The sequence below is a fragment of the Etheostoma spectabile genome, unplaced genomic scaffold, assembly GCF_008692095.1.
Source record: "Etheostoma spectabile isolate EspeVRDwgs_2016 unplaced genomic scaffold, UIUC_Espe_1.0 scaffold00008347, whole genome shotgun sequence".
Classification (NCBI taxonomy): Eukaryota; Metazoa; Chordata; class Actinopteri; order Perciformes; family Percidae; genus Etheostoma; species Etheostoma spectabile.
The window spans coordinates 24,840-36,269 of record NW_022603587.1 but is presented as its reverse complement, the minus strand read 5'-3'; the positions used below and the strand labels follow the sequence as shown (position 1 = coordinate 36,269).

General features: G+C 40.6%; 1 protein-coding gene across 5 annotated transcripts in view; it reads left to right on the top strand.

Annotated features, from left to right (window-relative positions):
* Positions 1–223: 223 nt before the first annotated feature.
* The window catches only part of LOC116678846 (uncharacterized), a 34,589-nt gene continuing 23,382 nt past the window's right edge, over positions 224–11,430 (top strand). For 4 of the 5 annotated variants that reach the window (XM_032508576.1, XM_032508579.1, XM_032508578.1 and 1 more), the window contains exons 1-6: positions 1,123–1,261; positions 4,153–4,219; positions 4,444–4,844; positions 5,604–7,215; positions 7,330–7,593; positions 9,480–9,881. In XM_032508576.1, the coding sequence (XP_032364467.1) occupies positions 4,490–4,844; positions 5,604–7,215; positions 7,330–7,593; positions 9,480–9,881 (2,633 nt within the window). In that variant the 5' untranslated portion in view covers positions 1,123–1,261; positions 4,153–4,219; positions 4,444–4,489. Of the gene's footprint in view, positions 363–1,122; positions 1,262–4,152; positions 4,220–4,443; positions 4,845–5,603; positions 7,216–7,329; positions 7,594–9,479; positions 9,882–11,430 lie in introns of those variants that run through there. The other variant, XM_032508575.1, reaches the window with a different exon arrangement.

Below are 11,430 nucleotides of genomic sequence, written 5' to 3'. Positions count from 1 at the left end.
TATATATATATATATAATATATATATATATATATATATTCAAGCTGCAGACACGTTTTTTCAGGTTTTTCCTCAAATTTGTATTAATTATTTTGCCTAAAATCGATCAATTTAAAGATATTGATTAATAAATGCATTAATAAATTAATAAATAAATAAATGTCGCGCTCTGCTGGAAATCAGGTAGAATGCAGCTTTAAGGTACTTCCTCATCTACCAGTACCAGTCTAACGAGGAAGACAGACCAGAAACTTTTAAGACGTTGTGCGCGAGGCTGTGAGGTTATATTTTTTCGACTTCCTAACACAGAGAGAGTCCCATAAACCTCCCTGAGGGATAACAAGCTGTCACCGTGCCATACAGGTAAGTGTTTTAAAAGGTAGATTGAGAACAAGACTCTGTAGGCTACAGGCCAGACCGTTTACTTTCACTTTCACTTTACAAAGACTCATTTTATTAAAACACCTATGGATGATTGTGTTATTGCCTCCAGTGTTGCTGCATAACTTTAGTATCTGACTCTATTCATTATTTAGGACTTTTTGAGTAACATTCCGTCCCACAGGTCCCATCCTATATGAAATAAGCAAAGGGGAGGAGGGCGCCATTTTAATGCTACGAAGCTATCACCTGCAGTTAGCATCCCATTGACTGCCATTCATTTTGGCGCCACTTTGACAGTGAATAGCTTTACATCTGCAGCGTTTAAAGACTATATTTGTCCGTTGTTTATTTCTAAAGAGACACGATAATGTATAAAAGGCTCCGTTAGCTTGTAGCTCACGTTATGGCTCCGTAGCAGACGCTTTTATAAAAATAGGCTAACGATTGTATCATGACCAAGACAAATTACCGTACAGCCAGGAGAAGCTCGCAGACAAACGTTGGACTTACGTTAGCTGTTTAGGTTTAATAACAAACGTCAACTAGCATGTTAGTTAGCAGTAATTAGCCTGTGCCTATTTTATCTCCTAACATATACCTACGCTCTCCGTCTCTGCTGATTGGGAATGATTGAGATTTCTCTTGCACAGCTACCAGAAGACTTACAACTTTCAGACACGTTGCACACGTCACTTTTACGTCGTCAAGCTCAGTTGGCGGCTGCGCAGTAACGCCTAGCCATCAACGGAAAAGTGCTTCTAGTTTCTGTAACGGGAGAAAGTTTGAAACTAACGGACGGAGCTCACGGTTTTTAAGTAAAATAAGTACGGTATGAGAGATGAATGGGATCGTTTCTTCTTCCGTTGAGAGAAAACAAAGTAAGTTTTGTTTATACCTTTTGTTTATTACCTTTTTATAACTTATATAGCCTAATATTTTTATTGTGTACGTGTATTGGGGTTAAGTAGCTAGTTCCGCTAGCTAGGGTAAATTCGCGGGTTCGGTAAATATTGCCATGGTAACAGTGAGCTCCGTCAATCAGAGACGTCGCTTTTACGTTTAGGATTGTGGGTAGTGTAGTTCTTATTCATGACATTCGTTCTTAAAACGAAGGTTGATTTCATACAGACTTTTGGTATTTCTCGTTCGAGATGAGCCAGGTCTGCGCAGAATCGATCACCGGCGATCGGCGCCCGTTGCATGCACACGTGGGCAACGATAATCTCACGAGAGCAAGGCGGCCGCAGTTCTGAGACCCAGGCGGCGCGTTTGCTGTCGGTACACGATCCGTCTTGCCTGCAGGATCCGTTCTGCGCATGCGAGATGGCGTTCTGTCAGGTTTATTGATCCATTTTCTTGGCAAACAAACATTTCACGTGAATGATCAATGGCGTCTCTAGGCTCTGTAACTCTGTGTCTCTGTCTCTATCTCTATCTCTGTCTCTGTAACTCTGTGTCTGTGTCTCTATCTCTGTCTCTGTCTCTATCTCTGTCTCTGTAACTCTGTGTCTGTGTCTCTATCTCTGTCTCTGTCTCTATCTCTGTCTCTGTAACTCTGTGTCTGTGTCTCTATCTCTGTCTCTGTCTCTATCTCTGTCTCTGTAACTCTGTGTCTGTGTCTCTATCTCTGTCTCTGTAACTCTGTGTCTGTGTCTCTGTCTCTGTCTCTGTAACTCTGTGTCTCTGTGTCTCTGTCTCTGTAACTCTGTGTCTCTGTCTCTGTAACTCTGTGTCTGTGTCTCTGTCTCTATCTCTGTTAAAAAAAACCATCAGCCCTCCCTCGGTGTCTAACTCCCACATACCTGTTCACCTATACTTGTAGACTACACCTGGTGGCTAAGGCTGCCTGGTACCTTCAAAACAAAAGCACTAAAACTAACCCAAATAAAATACTAATGATAACCAAATTTATGTAGCTGCATAATTAAAGGAAAACTGAAATTAAACAAATCAAATAATTAGCTACTATATATATAACAAAATAATGAATAGCTCCAACATGAACTTTTTATTATTTTTTAATCTGAGGGATTTTAACTGCTGGATAAAGTCTTATTCTGTAAATAACACATGTTGTGAGGCTGATAGAGACGTTTAGAAGTCAGAGAGACTAAATCTGATCAGATCACGGATCATCTCCAGTCTGTTGTTCATTAAAATCAGCAACAGATCGCATGTAGAACACTTTGCCAGCTACTCTGTCATAATTATAACAACTGGAGACTGTGTACCAGCTGATATGTGGGTCTGATTATTTTATTAAATCGGAATCGCACCACAGTGTTTTTGTCACTTCCTGTCCAGCCTGAAGGCGGCTGGAATCGGCTGGAAACTGTCCGACTTTACCGCAGCTTTTTGTCCCCCCTCCTCCCTACTTCTAGGAGTAGTTTTAAATCAGTATACTTTTAATTGTACTTGAGTAGATTAGTGAAGAAGAAACTGTACTCTTACTCCGCTACATCAGGCTACAATGAGCTCCTTACTCTTCTTTTTATCTCTTTGGTATTCTACACGTCATCGTTTTTACCCCCGCGTCCGTCTCATTTTAATGTTTCATTCTGACAGAGAGAGAGAGAGAGAGAGAGAGAGAGAGAGAGAGAGAGTCTTCCGCTGAAGGGAACCCCCCCCCCCCCCGGGCCTCATAGTGAAAGCTTGGTTACCTTTTAGGAAAAGTGCAAAACAGCAGCGTCTTCTGTGTCGACCAAAACAAACGGACATGTCAGCATCCAAAAACTCAACATCTAACCTGAGGAGACGTAGCGCTAGTTTTAGTTTTTGCTGTTGATCGGTGGATGTTTGTCTTTTAGGTTACATACAGTATGTTTTGCACATGCAGTATCCATCCAAATTTAATGTGACAAGTCTCTCACTTAAGCTATTTTGTAATTAATAAATACATTTTAATTTATTTTATCGATTGGATGAACTATAATTTGCCTAAAGATGATTATTTTGTATTTTTGTCTGTCTGATTGATGCTTGTGTTAAGAAATAAATCAGATGTTACTACTTGAGTAGTTTTTTCAACAAGCACTTTTTTACTCTTACTCAAGTAATTATTTGGATGACTACTTTTACTTTTACTTGAGTCATATTATTCTAAAGTCACAGTAATTTTACTTGAGTACAATTTTTGGCTACTCTACCCACCTCTGGTTAAAATGCAAAATCATTTGGAGAAAATGAACGGATACTTCCACACTGTTGAGCTCTACTAGATGTTATGTTAACAAATAAATAAATACATACACACATATAGCATTTCATTTATTATTGTCTTCCATGAATATGGTTTTAGTGGGTAGTGTGGGATTAATAAAGTCTATCTTATCTTATCATTTACTTACGTTGACAGAGACCCATGTAATAAGAAATATATTTTTTTTTTAAAGATTACTTTTTGGGCATTTTTAGGCCTTTGTTGACAAGACGGCTGAAGAAATTAAATGGGGGGGGGGGAATGACATGCAGCAAAAGGGAGCTCTATGGGCGCCCGCTCTACCAACTGAGCTACCCGGGCACCCAATGTTGTGAATTTTTATTTTATACTTAAAAAGAACATTGGTATGTACGGTCTTATGTTTGGTTGATGTTAAATTATAGTGGTTTTTTTTAATATAGAGAATATTAACTTTGAATGACATTTATGAAGTGAAGTTACTTTTCTGCCTTGATTATTGCCCGTAGGTCTCATTTTAAGGCTGCAATGACTTCTTGCCTTTAACTTATTTGATTACTTGATATAAATATATATTGTTCTTTTCATCAGGACGGTGCGTTACCGAAGGCGCTGAACAGCTGATGGAGTCCATCATCAGAGACTTTGAGGCCTCTGTGTAAGTGTCTCTCTGCAAATTATGCAATATAATGTGCCTCACTAAACTAACCCATGTTTTTATTTAAGATGTTATATTGAATACAATAGTCACCCACTGACGGAGTGCATTGTGGGTACAGACAGGCTTTTTATCTGGTTCTGCAGTCAATATAAATATAGTTTTATATAATAACTAATACATCCCAAGCTTAATTGTTTTTTTCCTTGTATTTTGTTCTCCAGATCATTGATGTGGGTCTGTGTGCAGAATACACAGAAGTAAGAACACATGGCATCTACAACATCGTCTGCCTTACATTACGTCAAGAATCAAAGATGTCGCCTTGTGGGAAAATTAAAGAATCTTTCAGTGATTCTGGAGAACTTGAACCAGGAGAACTCGGATAAGAAAAGAGTTTTAAATGATGAGGAGGTCTGTGAAATAGAGCAAGCAGAGAAAACCGACTACGATAAAACCAGAAAAATTCTGGACTCAGTCATAAAAAAAGGGGAAGCAGCCTGCTATGAGTTCCTCAGGATTATTTACATGACGAGGAAGAGGACATTAGATCCTGACCTGCACCACTGGATCAGCTGCTTTCCTTTCAAGGAAGACCCACAAATGGATTCAAACTACCTACAAGGTATTTTAAAGAAGAATCAGATTGATCCTTATTATTTATCTTTGATCTGCTGATCTTATATAATGCACTTTAATGCGTCTGTGTGTTTATTAATGTCAGCAGTTATTTCATGGTATATTTATTTATCCACTGTTGTTGGGGGGGCAGTAGCTGGGTTGGGAACCGGAGGGTTGTGGTTCAAGTCTACATACAGACCAAAGTATGGTGGTGGACTGGTAGCTGGACAGGGGCCAGTTCACCTCCTGGCAAGGCACCGAACCCCCAACTGCGTCTTTCCTAAAAGTCATCGTGATGTGACTTTTGTCAGAGTGGAAGTAAAAGGCTTTAGTGAGCAGACTATAAAAACATACTTATCTGCAATGCTCGGCAAGGAACAGAAGGTTATGACCAACGTGGAGTTGAACAACAACAAAAAATGAATCCAAATTGTTTCATCAATAACAAGAGTAAGTCTTTGGCTGAGGCTGCTTTTCATGCAACTGAATAAAAAACTTGACAGAACGTCCCTGTGAGGACAGCTGTGTCCTTTGCTTTCTGAAAGCACTTTTTATTGACGTTGCCCACACTGAGACAAAAGCCACATATACATTTCTCCATTACACAACGCAGGAGTTTTTTGCAGCCCCCCCACTCTGACATCTCTCCATGTAGTGCATGTGTAGGTGTGTAATTCAGGCCTGTGTGTAATAACAACAGAGTGTAAATTGTATTTTCCCCATAAAGGATACATTAATCTTAATCTTGTTGTTTCTGTTTTAGGCTCAAGGCCGTGCCACAGATATCAGAAAAAGTTGAAGTCAAAAGCACAACAAATATCAGATAAGTTTTGGATGGCAAACAAAAATCAGTTTAACGGAAACAACAAGCCTGATCTGTCGTATATGTCACTTGTGTTAGACAAACAAGAAAATGTTTCTCCATCTAAAATAAAGAAGTCAAAGAACAAGAAAATGAAGATGAGTCGCAAGAAAAAGCTACGGACGTACATCCCTGAGGTCAAAGCAGACATTTCCCCCAGTGAGCTGCTGAAAACAAGAAAACATCAAAACATCCTCCTGGTTGGTAAACCTGGAATTGGAAAGACAGCACTCGCTCATGAAATGTTAAAACTCTGGGCACAAAGAGACAACGAGGTGCTCGATTACATGTTTTACTTTGACATGAGACAAACATCCCACATCAGGACGGACACGAGCTTGGAGGACCTCCTCTTCAGTGTGTTCAGTGAACCAGATGAAGGCAAAGAAGAGGTCTTACAGGACATTAAGCTGAACTCTGACAACGTTACACTCATCTTTGATGGAGTCACAGATCTGTCTTCATCAGTGCTGAAGAGACTTGTAGAGAAGGACATACTACCTGATGCTAAAGTCATCGTGACTTGCAGACAGGATGATGAGGAAGAGTTTGCTTCTAAGGACTTTTTCAGAGTGGAAGTAAAAGGCTTTAGTGAGCAGACTATAAAAACATACTTATCTGCAATGCTCGGCAAAGAACGGAAGGTTGTGACCAACGTGGAGTTGTTAACTCTGTGCCATGTCCCAATGTATGCACTGATGGTGGCTGTCTGCTTTTCATTTGAGACACCAGAAGACTCTCCACAGCCATGCACCATTACTGAAATCTACATCAATATTGTTCGTTTTTGCCTTCAAGTAAACAGCAACAACACAAAAGCAAAATATCTAAATCCCTTGATCAACAACAAGAGTAAGGAAATACTGTCTTTGGCTGAGGCTGCTTTTCATGCAACTGAAGGAAAAACTGTGAACTTGACAGAACGTCCCTGTGAGGACAGCTGTGTCCTTTGCTTTCTTAAAGCACTTTTTGTCAAAGTCCGCCCTACTGAGACAAAAGCCACATATGCATTTCTCCATTACACAATGCAGGAGTTTTTTGCAGCTCTGTGGCTCTTAAAGAATCCAGAGAATATCAAGGATGTTTTTCAGCAATGCCTCACAGAGGAGAAGAAACACATGAAACATCTGATCCCTTTCATGTGTGGATTGTTAAATGACAAGAGCACTAGTTTGATGAATTGTCTGATTCCAGCTCAGGAGCTCAAGAATACATCTAACTGGTTCTTCAAGGAATTGATGACCATGTTTTTCAACAGTGAGCTTGAGGAGGACATACTCTTCTTCTGTCAGTGTTTGTATGAGTCCCAGTGCCCTGAAGCATGCGTCCACCTTCTGGACAAACTGGGCTGCCATCTTGATCTCAGTGGAGAGACTCTCGATCCTTACCCTTGCTGCGCTGTGGCCTATGTGGTCACTCAGTCAAAGAGGAAAATATCCCTGAACCTTGAGGACGTCACGGTGTCAGAACAAGGAATGACACGACTATTTGGATGCCTTGAAAATGTCCAATGGTATGTCTAAGCATGCTTAGGTAATGATAAGTACAGTATGTGAAAATGTACAGTTTCTCTACTCTGTTTCTTCTATAATGAGAATATGGTTTGTGATTATTCTTTAAATTACAGGTGTGACCCTCTGCCACAGCATCTTTGGAGGATTTTTCTTCTCAGTGAAGGACAGATGGACCCCATCGCCTTACTTGGCCTTGATGGAAATCGGCTGCACCTTCCAGTTGGGGGTAATAAACAGCTGTATGAAAGGGCAGTAAAAGTGGTGCAGAAGATGACTACGAAGGTTAATGTCTGCCTCCACTGGGATAAGGAAGCTCCTGTCTGCAGGAGTCTGTGTGAGACTCTCTTTGAGGCTTTGCCTCACATCAGCTCACTCAGGTATGTGGTTTGTATGCAGTGCAGATTCCTTTAATGTTTATACTTTTTTTAATCCTTCCATGTTGAAATTTTTGAAATATTTGTTTTGATGCTGTATATGTGGATCAGCATTAAGATGGATATGTAAGGGTTAATGCCCAACGAGGTGACCATTGTCAAGAATTAATGGATGAAGGCTAGGCCAGTGCGTGGAACATTAAACAATTAATTTCTGCGTTTTACAATTAAAACCTAAACCCTGAGGGTTTGACTAACACCAGGAACAATCCTTCCCAACGCATAAGGCTGAACAGTGGCGGCTCCTGAAAAACATCCTAGGTGGTGCTGTGAAAAAATACGTGTGTGTGTGTGTGTGTGTGTGTGTGTGTGTGTGTGTGTGTATGTGTATGTGTGAGATTAATTAAACTGTGTAGTAAAGTTCAAAGACAGTTTTACATATGTTTATTACAGTAAATAATTAATAACTAGGTGTGGTAAAGCCACATTTATGTTTCTGCAATCGGCACTTTAGTGTATGTGATTTGTTTCTGACTTTCATATGAATGTTTACAATGTGTGCGTTAGATCATATTTTTACAGGAATTTTGTCTTTTTCCCATTTTGGAGAACGTAAAGAGAGCAGATTTTATCAACATTAAAGCCGACTAGACTACTGACATTTCCACCCATTGCCAGCTGCCACATTGACGCCAACAACATCAGAGCATTTTTTGAGCGCCACCGCAGACACCATCGCTACGGCACTCTTGGAGAGGCACCATACTTTACCGCTCAGAAGGAGAAAAGGGCAAAATTCCTGTACAAATAAGATCACGCACCCTCACGCTGTTGGCTTGTCAGCTTGAATGTTGATAAAATCTGCTTGTTACTTTCTCCAGAATGTGATCCCTCAGCACCGACAGCACGCGGCCTAACAGTTTGTTTTGTATGGTTTTTGACGTACAGTACCTTTTTAAAAACCGTGGCTGACTTGAGGTTCTTCTCCAGTTCTGGTCTGTGCTCTGGTTTTCTAATGTTTCCTCACTTCTTCAGACAGGTGCTTAATATCTCTCACTCGGCATGCTGGATCAGTCCCCGTTACATTTTATAGCAAAATAATGAATTAGCATGACCACATCCACCTAGCCGGGCCTTTCTAGCATACCAGCTAGGAGAGAAGCCTCGGGGCGCTGGGGATATTGCCCCAGGGGGCAGGTCTGTGGAGCAGTTTAGCCAATTGCTCATTTAAGTTACTAGTACAGTGCAGTTGAAAATGTGCCTGTTTGGAACAGGCCGATTGCTTGGCCTGTGGTATTGCTGCTTTCTTCATTTCTTCAAAACCATATTGTACCCCAAAATTACTTCCAGAAGGACCCCAAAGCACTTAATGTGCCACTCCACTGTATAGCCTACTGCTGACTTCAACCTGACATCTCTATAGCGATAAAGGGAAGCAGTAACGTTACGTGCAAGGCTTCTCTTGTAGCTGGAACGTTAGAAAGGCCTGGCTATCTGGATGCCGTCATGCTAATTCATTAATTATATTATAATATAATTTAGTAAACGTAGCCAATCAGAATTGAGTATTCACCCAAACCATGGTACAACCTCCTTTAATAGACAGCAGGAATAAGGAGAGGAAAGTGAACTTAATAATTCAAAATTCATTGCAACCCCCTCAAACTCCAAATTGTGTTTCTTCTGGGGAAGATCAGGTATGTTTTAGGGAGATAAAGTTAGGAGTTAGGAGCTAGCAGAGATCACATGGCTTTACAGTGATCAGGTGTAGTACAATGAGTCGGGAATCAGATTACATTCAACAGATTTCCTACTACGGTTTTAGAGAAACGTTTTTGTTCTATTTGATAGAAAACTAAATCACATGTTTGTTTTCTTCATGATTTCAGTTTCGTGCCCAAGTTATCAAGATCTTCAGAAGAAATCCGGTTCTTTGTGAATCTGTTCTGTGCAGCAGAGAGAGAACAGAAAACACAAGAGAAGACTCTGGAGCTGTTATCAGTGTGCAGATATCAAACACTCCCTATTAAACCGAAATGGTGGGATTTCCTGCTGGACCTGTACTCTAATGATCCTGAAACAGGTCTGAGTCTCCTTCCATCATTACAGTCAGTTTTCCAGTCAGCTCCTGCAGTCTGGACCATAAACCTCTCAGAGAGAAAGAGCTCCATCCTCCTGGAAGTGCTGAAACTCCAATCAGAGAAGAAACCAGTGGAGCTGACAGGCTGCTCAGATGAAGAGAGTGAAGTGAGGAGTTTCCTACAGTGTCTGCCTTATATCTCACAGCTCAGGTAAATGGTTATCTTTTTCAGGGACCAACCCATTATCGGGGCCGATATTTGACAATTTGCAGATTATTTGCAGTGTTTTGATTTTACTGATAACCAATACATTATTTATTAAAAGGTTTGCTATTTTGGCTCCTCTACAGCTCTATAAGCAGTCTGTAACACTTGCAAACAAACTGTTAAAACTTCAGGAAGCTATTACTGTTTTGGTTTAGTTTTTTGACTGGGTATTATGTTTAAAGTTTCAGTTTTATTAAAGAATTCCCGAAAGCATTTAAACTAACTTTTGTGTTAGTTCAGTTCAGACCAAAGATTCACAACAAGATGAAACTGTTTTAGAGCGTCTCGGGGAAAAGATGCAGCGGTCTGAACCGGCCCGTCTAAGCTCGACTCAAACCAGCTGATGATGTCGCTGCAACTGAGTCTCCAGAGGCTGGTTTAAGACCGTAAGAGACGTCTCCGGTTTCAACAGCCAATAGAGAATTCAGCTAGAAAATTTAGACATAAAATTATCCATAATCCATTTCATTTCTATATTCCAAACAGCTGGTTGAAATGGCAGAGTTTTAGATGGAGCCTTGTCATGGGGCTACCCCATGCCTTCATTTAAACTGGGGGTAGCATGTCATAGCATGCTAAGCTAACCTTAGAATGAGCAGTAGTAAGGGACGGTTAGCATGAGCATGATCATTAGCATGTGGGCTTGCATCAATGAACAGATGATTTGTCATTTTATTTCAGTTCATTTAAGTACTTGTCAAAAGACTAGAAATCATGTTTGAATAAATACAACATATACACAATTAATTTCAAGTCATTTATTTAAGTTTCATTCACCTGTTCTCATTTCAAGCAGGGATCTGGGTCAAAATGGCAAACAGGAAGTGATAGAGTCTGGAGTAATTTATAGAGGGGAAGACCTGGAATGGCCCAAGTGTCAGCCAGTGCAGAGGGGTGTACAGAGCGCATGGAGTTCTGTTTTGAGAAGCTGGTTCAGCATGTAACATTTCATTTTTGATGTTATAGTTGACATAGGGTGTATTCATGAAGCCAGAAATGTTTTGGAATGGTGAATTACCACAATGGTGTTTGATTGATTTCCAATAAACTTTGGTTTGTCTTGTAGGAGGGGCTTCTGTTTTTAAGGAAGGAGGCCGAAGCTCCTCTAGAGAGAACAGGCTCGTTCGAGATGAACTGCGCCTCGCCTGTAAAGTAGACAAGAGCAGGCGGCAGCAGCGGGGGGCGGTGACAAAAAGCTGCGGTAATGTCGGACAGTTTCCAGCCGATTCCAGCCGCCTTTAGGCTGGACAGGAAGTGATGAAAACACTGCGGTGCGATTTCGATTTAATAAAATATAATCAGACCCACATATCAGCTGGTACACAGTCTCCAGTTGTTTTAATTATGACAGAGTAGCTGGCAAAGTGCTCTACATGCGATCTGTTGCTGATTTTAATAAACAACAGACTGGAGATGATCCGTGATCCGAACGGATTTAGTCTCTCTGACTTCTAAACGTCTATCAGCCTCACAACGTGTGTTCTGTACAGAA